The sequence below is a fragment of the Quercus suber genome, unplaced genomic scaffold (assembly GCF_002906115.3).
Source record: "Quercus suber isolate HL8 unplaced genomic scaffold, Cork oak 2.0 scaffold_243, whole genome shotgun sequence".
Lineage (NCBI taxonomy): Eukaryota > Viridiplantae > Streptophyta > Magnoliopsida > Fagales > Fagaceae > Quercus > Quercus suber.
Window position 1 is genome coordinate 84,946 of NW_027069700.1, and position 26,110 is coordinate 111,055.

Consider the following 26,110-nt stretch of genomic DNA (forward strand, 5'->3'; position numbering starts at 1 on the left):
GGGGTTTTTTTTTTTTTTTTTCCTTTTTCTTTTTAAAATTTGGGGTGGGTAATTTGGTTGGATAGTTTTTGTTTTGGGTATATAAGTAGAGAGAATATTTAGTGCACAATGTGAAACCATATTCTACCATGGTTCAATTTTAAATCATCTATAAGACACATACATACACATTTGTCCAAACCATGTCATAATGTCGCACTATCGATAAGTAGAAGACGGTCAGAGAGTTGGACAAACTTTCATTTCATGGTATGAAATATGTGAACAGAACACAAATTTATTAATTTTCATGGTCTCGTTACTCTTTTGCATTTATTTTTGGTTTCATGATTTAAAAAAAAATAAAAAAAAATCATAAGTTAAGAAGGGTACAAATATGTAATGAAGCTACTAAACTAATTTTTAATACCTTAAAATGTATATGTTTCTTTACTCTAATTTAGTTTCCTTTTTCTTTATAATATATATACACAATATTATCCAAAACCATCTTACATAAAATATTACAAAATTATCCGTGCATCGCACGGACAACTTACTAGTTAAGCCTAAATAATACTAAAATGATCAGACTAACTTCAAAACCTCAAAATTTACTTAATTAACCTTGAATTCCATAGAAATTACCAAAATATCCTAAAGATAACCCAGATGACCAAATTAACTCTAAATCACACTAATATACCCTTAATACCACCAGAAATGCTAGATAAACTCTGGAAGAACCAAGCACAAGAAATATTTGTCCTTCTGGAACGAAGGTCCTTATACACCTTGTGATAGAAAGATCAGAAAACACGCAGACTTCTACGCAGCTCACGTAATGGAACAGGAATACCCCCAGGCAGATAATTAATGCACATGTACGTTAGCACTTTTGACTACTAACCAAAAAAAAAATAAAACCCAAAAAAAATTGACCAATAACAAGGATTTACGTTAAGTTATAATGATGTTTGATTGACATTAAGTTATTTATTTGTCTTTTTTATTCTGTGTCAAGTGTCAACTTGATCAGTCTCATTTTTCTTATTTTGGAGAAAAAAAAAAAAGTGATAGACTTATTAGTACGAGGTATACAGTAAGTGAATAGTATAGAAAAAGGAGCCAAAAAAAAGAGTATAGGGTCCGTTTGGATATCACTTATTGTTGCTGAAAGTTGATAAAAACTGATTATTGCTGAAAACACTGTAGCAAAATAATTTTTAAATGTGTGAATAGTATTGTGGGACCCACTTTTAATATTAAATATTGTGTGAACAGTGCGTGACTAGTGCACACACAGTACACGTACAGTGAATTTTGTCCCCCAAAGTCAACAAGTGTGGCAAAAAAAAAAAAAAAAAGTCCAAAACATGAAACTGAAAATGTGCCGCAACTAAATGTGCTATCCAAACCGGGTCATAGTCTATACATAGATTCATATTTTGCTGCGGAAGGAGACAAAGTTTGACAATCTTGTTTTGTCCTGAAGAAAAACCGACACCCTTCCCAGCATTTGGCCTCATGTTCGAGTTAATCTAATTTCACAGAAAGCACGAGTTTATTTAATGTCATGGATAGCACGAGTTTGGCCTCATGCACGAGTTTATTATGGCATGAGTTTCCTAGCTGAACTTTGGGCCTTACGGGATGGTCTGATCATGTGTCTAAATTTTCAAATCAATGCTCTAAAAATTGAGTTGGATGCTAAAATTATTGCTGAATTGATGACTAATTCTAGTAATTCTAACGCTGTAAAATCTGCTATGGTGGCTAGCTGCAGGCTTCTAATTTCTCAAGTTCCGCAAGTTAAAGTGATGCATTGTTACCGGAAAACAAACTGCTGTGCTGATGGTTTTGCTAGAGTAGGAAACAAACAGCTTGATGCTGATATAATGTATTACAATACCCCCTCCCTGTTTGCGTGACTGTTATCTTTCGGATTTGTATGGTCTGTACCATGTTAGGCTATGTCCTAACTCTGATGTTGCTGCGTTTCTTTTTTAGTTGAATGAATTTTCCTTTTAACCAAAAAAAGAAAAAAAGAAAAAAAATAGAAAGCTTCATCCCTCATGCAGGCATGCATATATGGAGAAACTTCCTAGCACCAACTCCATTGCAATCCAAGAGCTACGTCATGTCATCATTCCAGGATTATATTTAGCACCTCCAAATCACATATTTAAACCTACTTTAAGTTACAAGGCAGTGATAATTGAAAGTTCACAACACCATTGAATCTTTCAATTTGTTTGTAATTTAGTACATTTATCCAACTTATTCTAATTATATTTTACTCCAAAAATTATAAACAGTTTTGAATACTACCTAATTTACTGTCTAAATGGGGAAAAATGTATTTGAAACCATAGCTAATACAAAATCGTTTTCAATTAGCAATTGAATCGGAAGCAATCTAACTAAATAACCAATACTACTATTTTTATTTTATTTTTCATAATTCAATAGTTGTGAGAGGAAGGATTAAAACCTTGAATATCTACATTGAAAACACTAAGAAATGCTAGCCAATTGAGTTATAAGACTCTTGGTAATACCACCTACTTTTATTGAATCAAGTAACACTTTTTTCCTCTTTTTTTCTAATAAACAAATATGTAAATATGTATTATATATGATTTAAAAAATAAATAAATATTTACGTATGGAAAAAGTTTTCTTCCAAGATGACTTGGAGAAATTTTCACTGGCCTACATGTTGACTCATAAAACCATCCATATACATTATTTAAATAGAGTCACAAAACTCATTAAATAAGTTAAGTAACTAAAAATATACATAAATGATCTTATCAATTGTCACATAGTAAGTGTGCATTATCTAGTTCGCTTATATAAGCAGAGATAAGCATTGCCAAGTGTAGAACCAAAAAAATTTGCTCAAAAGGGACATGTACAGGCGTATAAAAATGCAACTACAACATAAGTGAAAACTTCATATTTTGAGATTATCAATTTTCTCCTCTAAACTTTTTAGAATAATAAAGTTAAATTTCTAAATTTAATATAGAAAGATTGAATTAAAATTAAACATTAACAAAGTCTTATTTCTATAATATGCTAATAATTATTTTATGAGATAATTTTTTATTTTTTCTAAATATCTAAACTGTTGATTATATTGTTTTCTTAACCTTTGATTATATTTGAATACAAGGGACATAAAATTTCCTTCTTTTCTTTCATGGAAGAGAGAGGGATAGCTCGTAATTAGGTACAAGGAAATTAATAATTTATTATTATAATTAGACTTTTCAAAGTAAAAAAAAAAAATAAATAAATAAACGTATTTATTTTTGGAATAAGTAGACTTTTCAAAATTTTGGGTCATATCAATACGGCTACCACCCTCCCCATCTTTTTCACCACGTGAATTCTGGCATATAGAATATGTGCAGTGTCCATTATCTCTATTCAATTGAGATATATGCACGTTCAACATATTTAGCTGTTAGTCAAACAGTTGTACTCAAATGGTCATATATTCTAATTACACGTTTCATTATATTTAAGGTTAAGTGTGCATCAAAACATTATACTTAAATGATAATTCTAATGACATATGTTTCATCAAAAAAAAAATTATTAAAGAGAGTTTTAACTTATAGCGTCCACTCCTAATAATAGCTCTATCGTCCCAAGACATTAGCTCTATCATTTCAAGACATCAATTGATTTTTGGTGTAGGTAAAAATTGAATTCTAGATCTCTTATATGTTTCATCAAACAAAAATATGCATAAAGAAATTGTACTTTATTGACTTTTCTAATCTATTTCATAAAGCTCACTCACCTACCTTTCTCTCCATTGCTTATAAATACCATGGCCTTGAAGGCTTTCTACATCACACTCAAAAAGTTCACAGAGAACAAATCCTATCATACCATTCAAAACTTAGACTCCTCCTTGAACTTAGAAAAAAAATGTCTATCCAAGTCTCAAGGGCTCCATCCCAAAATGCCAAATCAGAGGTTGTTCGCCGAATAGCAAATTTCCATCCAAACATTTGGGGTGACCGTGTCATCAGCAATACTTCTGAGGACAGGGTAACAAGATTATTTGCTACCCTAGTTTATGAAAATTATGTAGTAAAATTTGTAATATTTTTAGCATTTTTTGTTACAATATAATTTTTTGTTCATGCAACTCATGGTGTAGGATATTCATTTCCGTAAAGTATGTGAAGTTGAAAAGCTGAAAGATGAGGTGAGAAATGAGCTCTTTGCCATGGGTCATCTTTCACAACAGCTAGGCTTAATTGATGCACTCCAGCGCCTCGGCGTCGCTTACCACTTTGAAAGAGAAATCCAAGATGCTCTAGAACATATATACATGACTTTTAACGACAAAATTGATGTTGATCTCTACAAAGTTTCCCTCAGTTTTCGACTGCTACGCCAAGAAGGATTTAAGGTTTCATGTGGTAAGACCCGAGTATGATTAATTTCTTCATGTAATAGCAAGTTAAAGATTATATATATATATATATATTAAATAAGTTTGGTTTTTGCTAAAAAGATGTTTTCAAAAAGTTCAAAGACGAAGATGGTCAATTCAAGGAAAGCTTGACCAGTAACGTTGAAGGCATGCTAGCCTTCTATGAAGCTACACATCTGAGGATGCATGGAGAAGACATTCTTGATGAGGCCCTTGAGTTCACTACCACTCACCTTAAGTCCACAGCATCCCTTATAGGCAATCCATTGGCAGCACAAATAACTTGTGCCCTAAAGCAGCCCTTGCACAAGGGCATACCACGGCTAGAGGCTCGGCAATATATTTCTTTCTATGAACAAGATGCTTCACATAACAAAGTTCTGCTCAAGCTTTCAATATTAGATTTCAATCTAGTGCAGTCACTGCACAAAGAGGAACTTAGTTATATCACAAGGTAATTAGTTCTAAAACCATGATCCAAAAAGACAAAGTACGAATATTTTTGGAAATAATGAAGAGAATACTATAGATTTTACTATATAAACCTTGCAAAATAACGTGTTACAAATAATTTAAAAAATAGGTCAAATTACAATTTACCTACTTGTAATTTGGCTGAAATTTAAGTTACTTACCTATAGTTTAAAATTTGCCATTTTACGCACCTGAAGTTTGACCAAAATTTAAGTTGCCTACTTGTAATTTGAAATCCCATGATGTAAGTATTCCACTAGATTTTTTATTTTATTTTATATTATTTGATCTTGTATTTTTATGTTTTTTATGGTTTTGGAGGAAAGAAACATAAAAGTGAAGCAAAACCATATATTTAGCCATGTTTTTAAAAGAAGTGGTTAAGAAAATCTAATTGAACTAACCTCAGGTGGGTAAAGTGTCAAATTTCAAAGTATAGGTAGGCAACTTAAATTTCGGCCAAAACATAGGTGCGTGTGTAAGTTGTGATTTACCCAAAATATTAATTCAAAATTCATTTATTAGATTGTTGAAGTGGTATATGGTAGTAATCATATTCTTGATACAACAATTTATTCGTTTTTTGTAGTAAAATTTATAGCAACCCTAGCATTTTGCTATAAATATTTGGTTACTTACAATCAATTAATATTAATTGTTATATTCAAATTGTAGGTGGTGGAAAGATTTAGATTTTGCAACGAAGCTACCTTTTGCAAGAGATAGGATTGTCGAATGCTACTTTTGGATAGTCTCGGTCTACTTTGAGCCCCAATATTCACTTGGTAGAAAAATATTAACTAAAGTTATTTCCATGACATCTATTCTAGACGATATATATGATGCTTATGGCACACTTGAAGAACTCGAACCCTTCACAGAAGCAATTGAGAGGTTCATATATTGAATTAATTAATATATATGTTAAGACTATGATGTATAATGTCAATCTAACTTTTGTAATTAGTACATGATATTTTCAGGTGGGATATTAGCTGCATAGATCAACTTCCAAAATACATGCAAATATGCTGTCGTGCACTCTTTGATGTATTCGAAGAAATTGAAAATGAGTTGGCCAAGAAAGAAAGATCATACCGTGTTAGCTATGCAAAAGACGCTGTAAGCGTCAAGCAACTTAACTTTTCATGTTTTTTTTTCCTACTTTTCATGCTACATACTTATTTCATTCATGCTGTTTAAACCTTAGATGAAACGTTTGGTTCGGGCCTACTTTGATGAAGCCAAATGGTTCTACCAAAATTACATCCCAACAATGGAGGAGTATATGCATGTTGCACTTAAAAGCTCTGGTTACCCTATGCTCACAGCTATTTCTTTCCTTGGCATGGGTGACATCGTTACAGAAGAGGCATTTGATTGGATCTTCAGCAACCCCAAGATTATTACAGCTTCATCTGTAATTGGTAGACTCGTGGATGACATGAAGTCACATAAGGTATATATGTGATTAAAAAATCTTATCAAGTTTCACAAGCTAGTGTGAGAGGTCTATTTCATATGTGTTTCCAACTTTCTACTTACCCTTTTGAAAAACTTTGTATGTAGTTTGAGCAAGAGAGAGGTCATGCTCCCTCAGCAGTCGAATGTTACATGAAGCAACATGGTGTCTCAGAGCAAGTAGTCCATGATGAATTCAACAGGCAAGTTGCTAATGCATGGAAGGACATTAATGAGGAGTGTATAAGACCTACTGTTGTTCCCATGCCTCTACTTATGCGAGTTCTTAATCTTACACGAGTAATAGATGTCATTTACAAGGAAGGGGATAGCTACACTCATGTTGGAAAAGAGATGAAAGATAATGTTGCATCAGTGCTTATAGACCCAATACCAATATAAATGGGGTGACAAAATAAGTATCTGCATAAAGAATAAAGGACTTGTCCATCAAAAAAAAAAAAAAAAATAAATAAATAAAATAAAGGACTTGAATAGGATCCAAGTCTGTTGATGTTCTAATATATATATGGCCCATTTATATTGAAGATAAAAGGAAAATCTTTGGTTTTTTTTTTTTTTTTTTCCAGATAAACTGTTGGTTTCTTATTTAATAATGTAGCACTATGTTTATAGTGATGATGGGATTTACTGTTGCTATATTTCTGTGGGAGATTATAATTATTGTGCCATTCTAGTGGGGGTGGGTATGTAAAGTTTATCTTAATAATTATTAAGTTATTATCTTTTGCTTCCCTACACTACTGTTTATTGTATACTGTGAGGAAGTGAGGGTAACTGAGAGGTTAAGAAAGCTCTTTGTAAACACAATTAGCACCATTTGGTATAATAGAACCTTTAGTGAAATAACAATAACTATACTTTATGAATAACCAACCCTTGTATAGTTGCATTTTTATTACAAAGAATCTTTCCTTTTTTAATTCTTATAAATAATTATTATTTAAAATAAAAAGTAATTTTTCCTTATTAAAAAAATCCTTAACTAATAGTTATTCTTTAATCTACGTAACAACTTCAACAAATAAAATTCAAATAATCCTTTTTAATAGTGTGTTGCAACATATCAAAAATAAAAATAATTGCGTACAACCATTATCCTCCTAGGTTTTGTTTATGCCATCAAGACATCTACGAATGGAACCATCATCTTTTCTTTAGAATCATCAACCAATGGAACCTGATAATGAAAACCTTGATTTTTTTTTTTTTCCGGGGCTTTGTCCTTAACAATCTCTCTTTCTTCAACATTGAATTTTTTCCCCTTTTTTCCTTGTGTTGTGTTTATGCCATACAAGTTACCTCATATACATTGTCAAGGAAATCATGGCAATCTTGACTTTTATTTTCTGCTAAATATCTCTTTGATTTTGTTTACATTTAAATATTTTGTTTTAATTACTTTATAGAAATTATGGTAAACTATAAACCCATTTGTGGCTAGGTTTATTTTGACTTTATCACTTTATTATCTAACAGCATGAAATACCCTCAGTTAGACCTCTTTAACCGTTTATAATAAAATAATTATTAAAAAAAAAAAAAAAAACTCTTTAAACCACCTCGAAACAAAAAATACATTTAAAAAAAAAAAAAAGATCAAAACTTTAGAGTTTTGTAAAAATCACACAAACTATATATCTATGCCATCCCCTCTCTTGTCTCTCTTCAAATCTCATATATCTATAACTCATCTTCAAACACATCATGCTAAAAAATTAGCTATTTGTTTGTTTTTAGACCCCCTTAAAACACAATTAGATTAACTTAGTTAATTAGCCAAGTGATTACTTAGTTAAATTATCAGATCTAGGCTAACCATGGTTTTAAAAACCGGTATGGTGAAAGAACCGGAATAGGGAGTGTTTACCGGTTTTATGGTCCGACCGGTGGTCGAACCGATGACGTCATAAATAATAAATAAATAATTATTAATTATAAAAATAATTAAATAATTTTATAACTAGTCATTTTAACTAAAAAATTTAATAATAGTAAAACATTAAATATTAACTTACCAACTTTTGGACACCACTTAACAAAATTCAACCAAAAACAAAAAACCATAAAAAGGTAAAGTGTAACAATTACCAAACATTTTTAGTTATTTTTTAATTTGTCAAATAACCAAAAGAAAGTCACCAATGGGTAACAATATATTTACCCACATGATACTTTTTTCCCACCTATCCTACACTCACACGTTTATATCACACCCACTACACATTTATTCAAACTTTCAAACATCTCTCTGGACTTAAAAAGTTTCTTTTCTTTTCCACTTTTTGCTAAAGTCTCATTTCCGAATTTCCCTCTTCAATATTCTCTCCCTCTCTTTGTCTTTTTGACTTCTCCCCTTCTCTTTTTTCCTATCTTTCTTTTCATCTTTTCGTTTTCATCACTCTTTCTGCTTTGTCAGTTTGTCTTCCTCATGAGAAATTAGGAAGTTTCCACCTGAAACTTCAGCATTTTCTGAGCAATATTCATGAGTTTTTTCTCCTGAACAATTTTTGGCCTCCATTCGCTTGGTTTTTTAGGCGTACGGCGTACCTGTACAAGTTTGTGTGTGCGTTTCCTTTATATTAGTAGTATTTTAGGTGAACTTGTACTGGTTTTTTTTTTTTTTTGAGAAGCAGTACTGGTTTTTCTTTGAGAGAGTGAGAAATACATTCCGGCTGAATTTTGATTTTTGCTGGTAATGACCGAAATTGTAACGTGAGAGCGAGAGGACAGACCACCATAGCAAAACTGGTTCGACCTCCAGTTTTTTCGGTTCTCAGCTTAAACCGGCCGGTTATTACTATTTACCGGGTTTTAAGCTATTTCCGATTTTTTATCATAACTGGACCAGATTTGATGCTGATTCCCAGTTGAACCGGTCTGACCGGCTGGTCCGGTCCAGTTTTTAAAACCATGAGGCTAACACAAATATATCATATCAATGTAAAGTACGAAAAATAAAAAACACAAAGATGTGATGACACAGAAAAACCAAACTGGTAAAAAACATGAAGAGGATTTAACCAAACTATCCTCAAGGTAAAACAGCAAAACCACTATGAAAGAATTGAAATTTACATAATAGCGAATTTTTTTTTTTTTTGAGAAGCAGTACTGGTTTTTCTTTGAGAGAGTGAGAAATACATTCCGGCTGAATTTTGATTTTTGCTGGTAATGACCGAAATTGTAACGTGAGAGCGAGAGGACAGACCACCATAGCAAAACTGGTTCGACCTCCAGTTTTTTCGGTTCTCAGCTTAAACCGGCCGGTTATTACTATTTACCGGGTTTTAAGCTATTTCCGATTTTTTATCATAACTGGACCAGATTTGATGCTGATTCCCAGTTGAACCGGTCTGACCGGCTGGTCCGGTCCAGTTTTTAAAACCATGAGGCTAACACAAATATATCATATCAATGTAAAGTACGAAAAATAAAAAACACAAAGATGTGATGACACAGAAAAACCAAACTGGTAAAAAACATGAAGAGGATTTAACCAAACTATCCTCAAGGTAAAACAGCAAAACCACTATGAAAGAATTGAAATTTACATAATAGCGACTTAGACCACTAACTTCCTATTGCTACCTTGAGTAGAAAACTTACTACCACGACCTCATAATAGCTTCGTGTCCACGGACTACTTCTTTCTTTGGCCTTTGCAAAACACAAACACCCACATTTGTAACTTTGAGATCTTACTCAAAGGTTTAGCAACACAAATTCTCCTGTTTGTGACTCCAAGACCACCCTTGAAGGTTTACATCATCAGCACCTTTGATAACTAGAGAAGACAACAACTTCTACAACAACGGATCTTGAGATTCTTCAAGTAATAACATTGATAGAAAATATGAGAAAGCTTTTTAGGTACAAAACCCTAAATACAAAAGAGGCACACTCTTCTCTTTCTGAAAAGCCTTATAAAAACATGCTTAGGATTTCCTTTATATACTGGGAGAAGTAAATTTGAAACCCTAATCCTTAGTGGGTCTGAACTGCTGTTTAGGCTTAATTAAAATTTTGCAAATACGACTTTCGATCGGTCGAGCCTATTCTTCGATCGATCGAACCAGGCAAATTCTGAAATCTTCTTTCTGCAGCTTGTATGTTCTTGTGTGTTCACGATTTACCAATCATTCTAAACTTTTAGAACCTAACACTATTTATCAAGCTTGTATCATTCAACCACAACTCGAGACATTAGGTGGAGAATGAGCTCGGTTAACAAAAAAGAGTAATAGTAAACATAAACAATCAAAGACACACCTAAAAAAACCTCAATCCAAAGTCTAAACATAAGGAAAATCCAATATCAAATTTACCTCTAGAGCAAAAAATGCTAGAGAGAGCAATCAATATCTCCTTCCACACTATACAAGGCCCACAACCAATCTCTAAACAGGGTTTGGTTGTAAGACTCACATCTTCTTCTTTCTTTTTCATTTTTTTTTTTTTAATGCTGAGACCGTTTCCTTTTCATTCTTTCAAGTTCAAGCTTTACCAAGTAATGATGCTTGAACTAGTGAGTGATCATCTTCGACAGAAATAGATGCATCTTTCTTTCTCTCTCTGTGTTACCTACCCAAATGGAAGTTCAATTTGTTACCCAAAGTCCTATTCTGGAAAGCATTGGCAATTACAGATTGGTTCTATCATAGGAGGATGAAAGATTGGAAATGTTGTTGGGGAAGTGGTAGTCAAAGGACTCTTCTACTGGAGAGGAAACGGTGGTGGCAGAGGTGAGGAATAAGCTTGGTTAACAAAAACAATCATGAGAGAAGAAAACTCAAGAGAGAAGAAGGTGAAAGTGTCCAAATTTGCTGATCAAAAAGCGTGTTGAGGTACAGGGTCAAAGCATACGTGTGTTGATTTCTTTTTCTGCGTTTAGAGCATTAACATCCGGTTTCTTCAAAAAACTTCATTTTACCATCTTAAAAGTTATTTTATCTATTATAGCATACCATTATACAAAACACCTAACATCCTAACTTTTATTTTCCTAGGTTGTGCCGATGTCGTTCAAGAAGCTTGGCTTGAAGGTTTATACAAACCCGATGGAGTCCAAATCACCAACTATCTTGATAGCTGCCGTACTAAGCTCTCAGTGTGGAATAAAACTAATTTTGGCCATGTTGGGAGGCCGGTTGATAGACAGACTAAGAAGTTACAAGCCTTAGAGAGACAGCCTATCAGTAATGAGGATGAGATTCATGAGGGTCGTAAAGCTTTAAATTCCTGGCTTGATGCAGAGAACATGATATGGCATCAACGATCAAGGAGCATGTGGATTACTGATGGTGACCGAAACACCAATTTTTTCCACCAGAAAGCTTCAAACCGCAAACAACGGAATCTCATCCAAGGCCTCTGCGACTCAGCTAGGAACTAGCAGGATGATGACAAAGTTGTGGAGGGCATCATTCTAGATTATTTTACCTCAATCTTCAGCTTAAATGGTACAACTGATATGGCCGTCCTCCTTGATGTTGTCCAACCGATTGTCACTAAAGCTAAAATTGTTTTTTTTTTTTTTTTTGGTACAAGTTGGATTGGTAGTCCTTGAGTTGGTACTGGAATGGTGTCCCTGCTGTAAGTGAGTTATCAGGTAGTGAATTGTGACTGTTAGTAATATGGCTTGAATTGAGTGCACCAAATGCACATAGGTCGGCACTCAAAGACTATCCTTCTTAGTTTGGTGGATGTATAACGGTTTACATGTAAACAACAATACTATATGAAGTTAAAAGAGTTACAGCCATAATTTTAGAGGTAAGAAAAAAAAATATACACAAACTCTCTTGAGGTTTTGAGTGTTTCACTTAATCTCTGTATAGTATTGTTTAATTTGTAAATTGTTAATTGTGTTACACTTAGTCCTCTTGGGGTTTTTGGGTGTAACACAAAACCTCTATGTGGCTGTACTATTTTATGTGAAAATGTACCTCTAAATATGATGTGTCATCACATGAGCAACTCACCATTTATTTTTACAAATATTTAATGGTTCATACATAAAACAACTCTAAAAGGGGTTAAGGTTTACACTCAAAACTTTAAGGATTCTATCAGTTTTGTGTACCCTTTTCTACCCCCTCTCCCTCCCATTTTTTTTTTTTTTTTTTTGTGAATATGATTATTGAATATTTTAGTGAAGGATAAAACTTAGCTGCAAACTATAGGTCAATAAAATCACATAGTTAAATTCAATTAAAAAACCTAAGGTACAACATTTTATGTAATTGTACCTAATTTTGCCCTTTAGTAAAAATAAGTAATGTGACATTTTGGATACCGCTTAAAAAAGAGTTAAACCATACAAAGGGGATGGCTATTAAAATCAGAATTCTACATTGGAATAGGAAGAATTTCTTGTTGATTGGATCGAGAATCATAAAACCCATTTCCCATTAGAAAAAAAACAAAAGCTGAAGAATCACAAAAAATGATAAATATATATAAAAGGATAACTAGTAAAAAGAAATTGCCATAATGCAACTTTTATGTTCTACGTATTTAATAATTAAAGGAATCGAATTATATCAGATGCAAGACAAGTTGAAAAACCAAAATTATCACAAGATATTGATTCTTTTTTTTTTTTTTTTGAATTTTAAAAATATACACATTCAAAAGTAAGATTCACTACTAAACAAAGAATATGTGATGTAAAAAATAAGATTCACTACTAAACGAAGAATATGTATATACATCACGGGGAGGAATGACCTGTTAAACTTCCCTCATCGAAAGTCGGGCTTCCCCATATATGATTGAGTCCCTTCAGCATATACAATCAGATTTTGGAGCTCCTTAACATGGCTAGTCATCCCATTGATTGAATAAGCTTTAATCATGGTTCTATATGTAATCTTATCAGGCTTACATCCTTTCTGCTCCATCATGTCAAGAACTCCCTTCATCTCTGCAAAGCATCCCATCCTACCATAAGCATCCACCAGGCAATTGAAAAACACAGTATCCAGTACTACATCTGAATTCTCAATAAAACGCAAAACGCCACCAATCTTTTTAGGTTTACCCGCTTGCCCATAAGCCCTTACAAGCGAGCAAAGTGTAACACAGCTTGGCTTAATCCTCTCTGACCGCATTAGCCTAAACAAATATTCCATTTGTTTTAAATCTCCAGCCTTCCCAAATGCATCTATCACCACATTGTAGGTAACGATCGTCCAAGAGTATTGGTATTTCTGCATGTATTCCATCACAGCACTCATTTTCTCATACTCTCCTGCTTTTCCATAGGAATCTAGTAGAATATTGAAGGTCCGAATGTTTGGTTGGACCCCAGCACTCTGAAATTTCTCATAGCACTTCTCCATTGTTTCTGTTTGCCTGCTGCTACCGGGCCAAAGGCTCTGAGCGTGGAGTTCTTGGTCCAAACATCAGGTTCACAGTTCTTCTCATGGAGCATTTCCACAAGGGTTGATTCCATCTCTGAAAACCTTTTAGGAAGTAGAAAGAATAAATTACTGCTCTGAGAGTGAAGCATAATATCAAGCTCCATCTGGTTGCAAAGAATATAAGACGGAAACAAAGTGAACTGAAACGAAGCCAACATCTATTCTCAAATTTGGTTTAGTGGGCAATTTATAGGAATAGTGGAAGCGATGGCTGCTATCCATCCACCTTTTCTCTGCCCATTTAAAGAAATAGAAAGAACTGAAAAGTGAAAAGAGACCATTTTTTAATACTGCTTAGTCCTTCTTGCTCTCTTTCTTGATGCTCAGATGATGGTTGATATACTTAAATTTATATTAATTCGGTTCCCTTAGTTTCTTGGCAACCAGATGGTACATACAAAATTCATAAAAAAGTGAGGAGAAATTGCCAACGTACTTTCTGGCCTTCCCATAGGCATCAATTAGGGTATTGTATGTGACGGTGTTTGGTCTGATTCCCTGAGTTGTCATGTCAGAAAGCAGATCCTGCACTTTGTCAAAGGCAAAATACTCTAAACATGATTTTATGAGGATTGAGTAAGTCTGCACATCAGGCTGACAATCAGGAGTATTCTTCATCTGCTCGAGGGGGAAAATGCTTTGTCAAAGAGACCACTCCTACTGTAGGCAGATAAGGGAGCAGTGTATGCTTCATGGTTCACAACACAACCTTCATCAATCATGGCTTGAAAAGTTCATCAGCTTTTTGAGGTTGCTTACATATTCCAAGCATCCCAATCAGCTTAATGTACACTCCAGAATTGGGCCTGTACCACAGCTGCTCACGTAGTAGTTCAAACACCTGGAGATAAGAAAAGAAACCATAATCATGAGAGGAAACCCTGGTAAGACTATTAGACTACTTGTCTTCTAATTTGTAGAATTCTGACTGTTGCGCAAAAAGTGGCTTTGAACATGCATGAACACTGCATGGATAGGATAACTTCCTATGTCACAGGTTCAAGTCTGGGAATCGGCCTCTCCCAAAAAAAAAGAAGGAAAAAAAAAAGGGCATAAGGCTGACTAACAAATCACCTCTTCCAGGCTCTGCAAAAGGGAGAGTTTTGTGCACAACCCTTTTAGATTGTTGTGCAAAATACCATCCAAAATAAGAAACCATTAACACATGGCAAACCCAAAAATAGTTTCTTCTAGCTTTTTAAGCTTATTTTAATGGGTTCCCTTATTTGTAAAGTGATTTCAGCAATATTAAAGTGCATCCAAACATACTTAGAATTCAAATATTTTCTACAGGCGCACTTGTATTTTTCATTTTCCAGTAACATTCATTCTTCAATTTTCCCTATCCTGTTGATGGAAAACATCCTCGACAAAAACAGAACCGAGTTACCAAATAGAAAGTGGAGACGTACTTAGAATTCATTTTCTTAGCAAACAAACAGAACCCACTTACCCAAACCGAAATCAAATTGAACTCCAAAGTCCAAAAGTAAAGAAACATATTTTCCAAAAAATATATAGAGTTTGAAAGTGAAATAGACGGCCTTGAGAGCAGAGTCAGGACGCAAAGCTTTTATTTTCTTGTGAAGGGCTTCAAGAACAGTCCTGGTTTGTGATCTTATTAATGCAAAATAACTGAGAGGAAGATAGAGGGAAAAAAATAAAAAGCCTTTCGAAAGTTCTATTTCTCACTTCTCTCGGTACAATTCGAAAGAAGAAAAGTACCATCATTTTAAAGAAATTTAAAAGTCCTGTTTGGTTGTAGGTAAATTAATGTACCAAAAATAAGGTCTCTTAAATCCTTGACTGGTGTAAGAAGACCCCAGCCCCTAACTAGTATGAAATGCACCTACAACCAAACAGGACCTTTAATTTTTTAAAAGATGGATCGAATTAATAATTAATAAAAAAGTTTCTCTCTATTTAAGATTTTTTTTTTTTTTGGGTGGAGAAAAGAATACAAAAGTAATGTTTTTCAACGGCCAATTTTTATAATATAATAAATAATAAATATATATATATTATTACTATTTAAAAAATCAATTTTAAATTTGTGTTGAGAAAATTTATAATATTCGATTCCTTTAATTATTAAATACGTAGAACATAAAAGTTGCATTATGGCAATTTCTTTTTACTAGTTATCCTTTTATATATATTTATCATTTTTTGTGATTCTTCAGCTTTTGTTTTTTTTCTAATGGGAAATGGGTTTTATGATTCTCGATCCAATCAACAAGAAATTCTTCCTATTCCAATGTAGAATTCTGATTTTAATAGCCATCCCCTTTGTATGGTTTAACTCTTTTTTAAGCGGTATCCAAAATGTCACATTACTTATTTTTACTAAAGGGCAAAATTAGGTACAATTACATAANGCCTTCCTAAGAAATTTGCACATTTTTTCTCTGCAATTCGTACCAGGAGTGATCCAATTTCATATGAGCAGTTGTCAACCATGTTACAAAGTGAAAGAACAAGCTATGATGGACAACTCAGATTCAATCCCACATACTCATGCAATGTTTGCTTCCAATACTAAGCCAAATGGAGGCAACTCTCAATCAAACATGTATCTCAGTTATGGATAAGCAAGAGGAAGAGGAAGGAACAATTCTAGTAGAGGAAGAGGTGGTGGTGGTAGATCTAATAGCTTCACACTACATCCACAATCTCATAGCAACAATGGCGACAATTTTGGATCCTTCTTTAACAACAATAATTTCTCATCACAACATCAGTTACAGAATCAGAAAGGAGTATATACTTGTCTTCAGTGCTAGATTTGTGGCAAAATAGGACATTTGGCCAGTGATTGCTATCATAGGATGGATTTTGCATTTCAAGGAAAAAATCCACCAACAAAACTGACTGCAATGGCTACTGCATCAAACACTGTCATCATTGGTAATTTTGGTCCTTGGCTCACTAATTCAGAAGCTTCTGACCACATTACTATTAATCTCAACAAATTGTCAATCTAATCTCAGTACAAAGGTCCAAATCGTATAGCAGTTGGGAAAGGTCAATCCTTACCAATCAACTATATTGGTAATTCTACTCTCAGCACCAAATTTCATAAATTTCAGCTTAGAAATGTCCTTCATGTACCTAGAATTGCATCCAATTTGTTGTCTGTTCACAAAATTTGTCTCTATAATAACTGTTCGTGTTATTTTGATGCATACAAATTTCATATCCAGGATATTTCTACGGGGAAAATCCTTTACAAGGGCTTGAGTAAGAATGGACTCTATCCAATCTACACCAAGTCATTCCAAGCTTCATCTGCTGCTCTTGTTCTATCTGCTTCATGTCATCCTCAATCTTTTTATCCTGCCTTCACTATTCAAAAATCTAATAAATGGTTGCTATGGCATCATAGGCTAGGACATCCTAGTGATGAAATTCTTAGCTCATCTTTGTCTTCTCTTGTATCCAATAAAACTTCCTTTGATAGAGATGTAACAAAACAAAATTCTATTGTATCACACTGCAGACACTGCCTCTGTGGCAAAATGCATTAAATTCCTTTCAAGGAGTCTACTTTTCAATCTTCTAGACGTTTAGAATTGGTGCATAGTGATGTATGGGGCCCTGCTCCAGTTACCCCCTATCAATGACTACAAGTATTATGTAGTGTTTGTTGATGATTTTACAAAATTCCCTTGGCTTTATCTTCTTAAATTCAAGTCTGATGTGTTCAATATTTTCAAATATTTTAAAGCCATTGTTGAAAATCGCTATGATCACAAAATCAAGATTTTTAGAACTGATTGTAGTGGTGAATTCACATCTAAAGCCTTCAATGATTTCTATTCCACATATGGCATTTTCCATCAACTTTCTTGCCCTTACACTCCTTAAAAAAATGGTTTAGCCGAAAGAAAGTGTAGACATCTTATTGAATGTACTCTTACTATGCTTTCACATTCTGCTCTCCCACTCTCCTATTGGTCATATGTTGTTTCTGCAGCAACACATAATAAACAAACTTCCCACACCTACATTAAATCATATATCACATTGGGAAGCCTTATACAAATCCAGGCCTGATCTCACTCACCTTAGAATTTTTGGTTGCACCTGTTTTCTTCTTCTCAGACCTTATAATACTCACAAATTACAACCCCACACCAAACCTTGTGTGTTTCTGGGATATCCTACTTCTTCTAAGGGATATATTTGTCTTGAGCCTAAATCACACAGAATTTTCATTTCTATACATGCACTCTTCAACGAATTTGAATTTCCTTTTTCCACTGTCACTACTTTGTCAATTGGTACATCTTCAATGAATTTGAAACCCTAGTTATATATAAGCTTATTATGTCAACGTATATGGAGAGATATTTTGAGAGAGGAGACTACTCAAATTACTCAAGTAGAGAAGGTTTGACTGCACAATTGAGGTAAGAGCTTAAAAAATTTCTTTCTTGCCAAACCTAAGTTTTATTTAGAATTGAAGTATTTTTTATGTGGGCATTTTGGCTAGCAGTGAAACTATTTAAATATTCAAGAGTTTGAACGATGCATATGAAGAAAAGTTTAGTTTTATTTTTCAATGAACTGGACGATGTACCTACATACTTTTCTAGGTTCTGAGATTTAATCTTTCTCTATAGTTTTGTTGTGTTATGCGAAGATAGAGGCTATAAACTTTTGGGCATAATGGTCAAGTTTCTGCACAGCCGGAATAGTACCGATTTGATGAGTTGAGGTTTGACAAGTTAAAAAAAAAAAAAAAAAATAATAATAATAATGGTTGTTCCGTAAGGCACATGGCCTAGCTTGTACTTAGAGTTGTCCACATCTCAAAAGATGATAATAGAGGCAGGTGGTAGAAAAAAAAAAAAAAAAAAAATCATGTACCTGAAGAGTAGTCTACGCGTTGCGCTTCTTTTACAAGTGACTTTTACCTATAGGTCTTATCCTAGGGTATTATTAGTGGCAGAAAGTAAAGAATAAATATATGGTGATTATGTGGATTTTTTGCATTGAAATAATAGGGGAAAATTATGGGATATTTTTAATAGTCTATTGGGTATCGTTATAAATTTTTCTTGAATTATTTTATTATTGAGTATAGTGCTTGAAAATTGTTTTAGGTGATATCTAAGAATTTTAGAAGAAGTGTTAGGGAGAAGTTCCTTTTGATATGACTTTTGGAGGTAAGTAACTTTATCCTAGTTGGTTTTATTTTGTGTATTTTAATTACTGAAAATTGTTTACAGTTGTTACAATTTTATTTCTATTATATTACTGATTTCAAGTAAAAAATTATCACAGATATATCTGATTACTGAATATATGATATATTTTATTTAATTGTTTTTAGCTATACTGATTTGAAATAAAGAATAAATAATTTTCACAAATATACATGAGTATTGAATATAAGATTTATTTTATTTGACTGTTTTTTTAGTTATATTGATTTAAAGTAAAGAATTATAGAAATATCATAAATAGATTTGAATATTGAATATATGATTATATATATATATATATATATATTTGAATAAGATATATTTTTGTTAGAATAATATTGAATATATGATTATATATATATATATATATATATTTGAATAAGATATATTTTTGTTAGAAACTATGATTTCATATATATGATTATGAACAATCTGACTATGAATTTATTCTGATACATAACCAATGGGGGTTATTCATTGGTACTCTGATACCTAGTCAATGAGGGTTATTCATTGGTATTCTGATACCCAAACCAATGAGGGTTATTCATTGGTACTTTGATGCCTAGCCAATAGGAGTTATTCATTGGTATTTTGATACCCAAATCAATGGGGGTTATTTATTGTTACTTTGATACTTAGCCAATGAGAGTTATTCATTGGTACTCTGATGCCCAGTCACGGGGATATAGCGTGAGATAGTCATAAGATTATTAAGAATATGAATTACGTTTGAATATTTGAACTGTTTTGAGTCCTTAAAACTACATATATGATTTTGGAAATGTTTGAGTATTTGAACTATTTTGAGTTATTAAAACTGCTTATGTATCTTTTTGGAACATCTTGTAAATTGTAGTTTTGATATATGGAAAACTGACTACTTTCTAAACCATATATGATATATTTGTCAGAAAAGTATGTGATCTATTTGCAACTTATTATTTTAAGACTGAAACTTCTTTAGTTATTTTTGAAAACTCATAGTATATTATAACTTTTGAAGACTCATACTACATCTTCTTACTTTACAGATTTATTGCTTGATAGAACTTATTAGGATTTTGGTTACTTATTGAGTTGTTAACTCACCCCTTTTTCCCCTCCAATTTCAGATTGTGGAGAATAGCAAGTTTTGGAAGTTTTGATGTTGTGTTGTGAGTAGAAAAAGAAGTTTAGTGATTTTGGGATTGGATGGTCTTTTAATAGTTTTATATTTATTGGCCAATTGGCATTATGTACGTGAGGTTTGGATTTCGTTCTTATTATATTATTGGAGATCTATTCATAAAGAAATTGTTGAGGTATTTTGAATTTATTTGATTTAATTTTTGAGAATAAATTTTAGTTGCTAAGAAGGCCTTGCACTCTTATAGAGTGTTTATTTATAAGCGTGCGGCAGTTGTTACGTACCTATCTTTAGAGTTGGGTTCGGGGCATGACGCTATTGATGTACACTTTTTTGCTGCAAAACAAAATTTGAGATATCTTAGTGGCACTTAAAACTATGGCATTCGTCTTAGGCCTGGTCCCCTTCATCTCTTTGCCTTCTCAGACTCGGATTAGGCTGGAGACCCAGAGATAGGAAGTCTGCTTCTGGTTTCTTGGTTTATTTGGGCTATAATCCAACCACTTGGAGTACTAAAAAGTAGGCCACGGTCTCTTGATCCTCTACTAAGTCAGAGTATCAAGCTTTACCTCCACAGCTGTTGAGTTGTGCTAGCTTAGGCAAATTTTGAAGGATTTAGGAATTTTTCTTACCACTGCCCCTAAGCTCTGGTGTGATAACGTGTCTGCGTTAGCCATTGCTTCCAATCCTGTCTTCCACACTCTGTAAAACACACCGAGATCGATTACCATTTCATTCAAGTGCGTGTCCTTCGTTGTGATCTTCAAGTCAAATATATTTCTATTGATGATAATTTGGCTGATATCTTCACCAAGAGTTTGCCCTCTTTTCGTTTTCAATTTCTGAGTTCCAAAATCTTGTGCACTGCTATGCCCAAGGTTTTGAGGGGATGATAGAATAATAGAAGAGATTGATGCCAACCGCTAGTTTTCAACGGTCATTTACAGGTCACAAAGCTTACACAAAACGGCACCGTATTTCATTAATGAATATGGTGACGTTTTGCCTAAGGATCGACATGTGAGCTAAAGTCTTCATCCAACGTGACGTCGTTTCAAAGGTTGCAATTATACATTACTGAGTTCTTCCTCCTCCTTGTCCGCGTAGCTCAGTGATGAAGACTTTAGATATTTTCAGATATTTTCTCTGTATTTTGCACATTAATCACGTGTTGATAATCTGTGTAACTAATTCCTATTATTATAGAATTACAGTTTGTTTGTTAGATTAGGCTAAGCTTATCACATTATGTATTAGTTAGTTAGTGTTGCAATACAATTCAGTAATTTTTCAGTCTCACTCTCTCTCTCTCTCTCTCTCCTCTTCTGCCATTGTTACATATACAAGCTTTTCTTATTTTCTTCAATAACAACTTGACACATAGACCGTTATGAAAAAGATGATAGAAAATGCTTTTCGATTAGCACAATACCCCATATTTTTCACACACCCAAAACCTCCTCCCTTTGTTTTCACTGGTGCCTATTTTCCATAATGACAAAATTGCATCCAAGGACTTCCAAGTGCATGTGATGAAGTTGAAGAAGACATGGTTGAGGGCTGGTGGTGCTAGTGCAGTATATCCATATAATCAGAAGAAAATGGCACAAAGAAATGCTATTATAGGCCTTGGAAAGAGGTGGAATAAACCGATCAAGTTTGTTTCATTCCAGTGCTTAAGATACGCACTTATGATATATTACTATTAATAAAATGGATTACACTTCAAAATTGTTCTCTAATTTCTTCTTTTGGAGGCTTTATGATGTAAGTTAGTTTTTATTCTTTTGCCAATAATTGTGGTACGTCATTCTATAAGTACTAGCATGCAACTACGTACCTCATTTGATAATTAATTTCGCAGGTAAATGCACCAAAACTGCCGATTGCTTGTGACTTTAATTCCTATACCATGCTGTGATTCTCTCATTATCGTATGGATCATGAAAACTATGTAAAAAGAAAGAAAGAAAGAAAAAAAAAATTGAATTAGCAACTCATTGGAATTTGCAACTCATTGAATCTTTGTTCTTTCAAAGCAATTTATGATAGTCACCATATTAATTGAAAATAAAACAAAAGAACTAAATATGGGTGTTGATGCTCATTTTCGAAAAGCCCAACAGCAGGAAGAAGCCCAACAATACAGGCAGGAAGGAGTTAGCTAAGCCCGAATGGCAGGAATAATGGGCCGCAAGCCTATAAAATAAACAAGTGGGTCTTGAGGAAAGCAAACCCATGGGCATTATGTGATGTAGAAAAGTAAGAATGGGTCACGGTAGGTTCAAAGTAAGAAAGTAAAAGGTTGATGGAAAGCCCATGAACCCCAAGGATGAAGGATGTGGTAATTGGGCCAAGGAAACTCAAAAGAATTAGTAAAAGCCCATAAGAATATAGAGTTGGAAATGGGCCTAGGATTAATGAGCGGCAGAATGCACAGATGAGCCTCCAGTCTATGGCAAACACATGAGTAGCAGACAAGCTTTGGACATACACGAAAGTGGATCATGCATAATGACTAGGCACCACCAATCTGTACCCAGCCAATATCGGAGTGGTGGATCATGGGTCAGAGGTAAAAGAAGGTATGGTTTGGCAGTTGAGAGAAGGTAAAGCCTATTCTTGGGTTCTTGCTCAAACTTTTTAAGGGAATTGTCCTGCTGGGATGAAATGCCACCCAAAATAGGGAAGGATGAATTGGAACCACTAGGTGCATACCACGAGGGATAGTAAGAGAGAATACTCACACCGTGGTGGATAAGAATGTTACGATGAACAAGCAAACAAACAGTTTTTTTTTTCCTAGTAATAGGGAGTGGCACGGCCAACACAGGTAAGTGGTGGTGGCTTGGCAGGTGACAACCCAGTGGGTGGCTGTGAGGGACATCCACATCCAGAAAAAAGTAGTTAAAGGATAAAATGGTAAAAAACCATTCACAATAGGCAGTATATAAAAGATCCTTGTCGTGAATAGTGAGAGAAAGTGGAAAACGGTAACAACCACTAGAGAGAATTACAGCACCACCATCACCATAACACCGCACGAGCGAGCACTAAGAAAGAAAGAAAAGAGTGGTAAAGAATCAAAGTAATAAAACTGAGAGACAGAGAAAGAGAATTAGGAAGAGAAATAGAGAGTGTAAAAATGGCAGACATGTACTAATAGGCTACTTCCTTCTCTCCCTCTAAAATCCTTCCCTCTGTTAAGGAAAAAAAGGATTTATTTAGGCATAAGCCATTCAGGCTCGTTCCCTCAAAGTGGATAATTTTTATAGCAAGATCCTCCTGCGAGGTTACCCGCGTTGAGGAAATGGTTCCTTCCTTGGTCTTAGTCCTATAACATAATTAAACATGGCAGACTAATCTTTTCCTTTTGATTTTATTATTTATCATAATTATTTCCTCTCTTGCCTTTACAATTTCACTTATAATGTGTTTCTTGTTGCTATATCATTCTTTTCCCTACTTTACCTAAGGATTTCTTATTTTTTTTGTCTAACGGGAAGCATATTGCTGTTATTATTCTCATATTGTATTTGTCTGCCATAACTCTTCTGTAACAGCTTCGCCTGCCATAGGCATGTGACTAAAGTTTCAGCAAAAAGGGCATAGTTTGTGCACAAGCTGGCCCAAGGTGAGTTGCAATTAGACCGATCCTAACTCTCCTATCTAGAAAACTTAGGCCTCAGTACAGCAGGAGGCAATCCAGCCCAAAATCACAAAAGGCCCACCATAATGGGTTAATTAAAGGGTGAACTGAAACCAAACCAGTTCACTAGAGAGGATGCTTATGAGCTGGTTAAGTTTGAAAAAATGGGGTTTGATCATCTGTAGCTTCTTCTCCCATGGTCTCTAAAAACGATTTAGGTTCTCACTTTTTTTTGAAGAACCAATGTGGTAGAAATTAAATTTATAGTTGAAATTTGTAAATTAAAGATGATAGATTTTCCAGAGATACAAGTTTATGGGGGGAAAAAGAAGAAAATAAAGTCTCAGTCCAGTTTGGTGTTTAGAAGAGTCTATGTATATAACTTTCTGTTAACACGTTTGGAAGATTATTCAAAGTTGTGTGTGATAGTAAGTAAGAGCATCTCCAGCAGTTTATCCAAATTTTTATATTATTTGAATAGTGAATAGTGACATTTACCTTTTATCTACGAACTTTTTCAAATATACATTCTAATAGATTCTCTATCCTTTCTTTATCTCATTTAAATATTATTTTTTTCGTTCATTCTTTATTCTTTTTTAATCTTTATTTATTCTTCCTCTATTCATTCTCAACAATTATATTTTTCAACAAAAAGTGTTACGTCCACAGTATTTTTTGCAATACTTTCACAAGAATCATAACAAAATCTTATATGGAAAGTTGTTACTAGTTCTAATTTGAACCCACCACTGAAATTATTTTTTTACTCACCAATATTAGCTAATAACAATATGTTACTTAAAATTTATTGTGAAAATATTGTGGTAGCATTTTTGAATTGTAATTTCTTATTCTTTATATTATTTTCCCTTCTTTCATACATTCATTTTTTTTTCTTCTCTTGTTTTTCCTCCACCACACACGTATACCCACTCCTATCTCCATCCTCCCCTTTTTTTCTCTACTTCTTTTTCTTTTTCTACTTGATTCTAGAACCTCTCTCTCTCTTTCTCTCTCCAGCTCTTTCTCTTTTTTTTTTTTTTTACTTGATCATTCTCTAGCTCTCTCTGTGATAAGAAATAGAGAAAGAGGTAGAGAGAGAAAGAACAAGCGAGAGATCTTGCTTGCTCCATCGTTGATTGAAGGACATAGGTTGGCGGAGAATCGGCGTTCACTATGCCAAGCCGCACCTTCCGCTCCACTGCCGCTCATTTTCCTCCCCAATGCAGCCTAGATGGGTTAGATGGCTTGTGTCTTTTATTTTTTTTTATTTTTTTTTGCATGTTTGGGCCTTGGCCCTTCTGTCGTATTATGCCCCATGAGTCTGTAGTAAGGGAGTTGTGACTGGCCTAGTTTGGGTTGCACAATAGGCCAGCTTGTGCACAAGTTAGGCTCACCCAATGTCGAGATAAGCTGTTGAGGGCACCTTAGACTAAATGTGAGGTGTAGTCATGGCTTGATAGCTGTTACAGCAGAAATAAACATGTTAAAGTATAACATGTTAAATGGAGTATAACATGTTAAATGGAGTCATGGTAGGCAACTAACACCATAAGTAAAATAAACAGAGTTACAGCAGAACAACTGATATAGCAAATAGGAAAAGAAGATAAACACTACAATAGGATTTGTAATGCTAGCACAAAACTAGTAACATTAGTACTGTTAACATAAACCAAAAGGGGACTGCTATAAGACGCCCAGTAGTGCAATGAGGATAGCCTCACTTTCCCTAATCTTGGGCTCGGCTGCTTAGCAGCAATGGGTCCAAAAAGGGAGACAATCCCTAATGTAGGTAACCTCAATGTAGGTTTCCGCTATAGAACTTACTTGTGCTAGGAAGAGGGCCTAAATGGTTTTGAGTTCTAGATTATGGGTCAAAGAGAGTGGGAATGTCATGGGGAGAGAAAAGTCGATCTATTGATGCATGCCCTATTTCTGCCATAACTTTCTCTGCCTTACCACTTGATTTTTTTTTTTGTTAGGTTTCATTTCTCTTTTCTCTCTATGTGCTTTTTTTCTCCATTTACCACTTGCCACTCTCTCCTCATGTCCTTGTGCTATAGAACTTACTTGTGCTAGGAAGAGGGCCTAAATGGTTTTGAGTTCTAGATTATGGGTCAAAGAGAGTGGTCCTCTCTCTCTCTCTCTCTCTCTCTCTCTCTCTCTCTCTCTCTCTCTCTCCAGCTCTTTCTCTTTTTTTTTTTACTTGATCATTCTCTAGCTGTCTCTGTGATAAGAAATAGAGAAAGAGGTAGAGAGAGAAAGAACAAGCGAGAGATCTTGCTTGCTCCA

General features: G+C 34.0%; 2 protein-coding genes and 1 long non-coding RNA gene across 3 annotated transcripts; 2 read left to right on the forward strand and 1 right to left on the reverse strand.

Moving 5' to 3' along the window:
- The first annotated feature begins 3,867 nt into the window (after nt 1-3,867).
- On the forward strand, nt 3,868-6,876 carry LOC111997267 (sesquiterpene synthase 2-like). The gene is made up of 7 exons (XM_065780659.1): nt 3,868-4,050; nt 4,163-4,427; nt 4,523-4,895; nt 5,591-5,809; nt 5,899-6,037; nt 6,126-6,374; nt 6,485-6,876. Exons 1-7 carry the CDS (start codon nt 3,928-3,930, stop codon nt 6,776-6,778), a joined length of 1,662 nt encoding a protein of 553 aa, XP_065636731.1. The 5' UTR covers nt 3,868-3,927; the 3' UTR covers nt 6,779-6,876.
- Nucleotides 6,877-13,005: 6,129 nt separating this feature from the next.
- On the reverse strand, nt 13,006-16,265 carry LOC136070581 (pentatricopeptide repeat-containing protein At5g48730, chloroplastic-like). Its single transcript, XM_065780702.1, is given in 7 exon segments — nt 13,006-13,767; nt 13,770-13,866; nt 14,261-14,453; nt 14,456-14,548; nt 14,551-14,665; nt 15,369-15,459; nt 16,246-16,265. Coding segments are annotated over 7 exon segments (1,233 nt in total). The 3' UTR covers nt 13,006-13,143.
- Nucleotides 16,266-16,424: 159 nt separating this feature from the next.
- LOC136070567 (uncharacterized) lies at nt 16,425-17,487 on the forward strand. The gene is made up of 2 exons (XR_010631796.1): nt 16,425-16,875; nt 17,028-17,487. It is a non-coding gene; the product is annotated as an uncharacterized LOC136070567 (long non-coding RNA).
- The last annotated feature ends 8,623 nt before the right edge of the window (nt 17,488-26,110 follow it).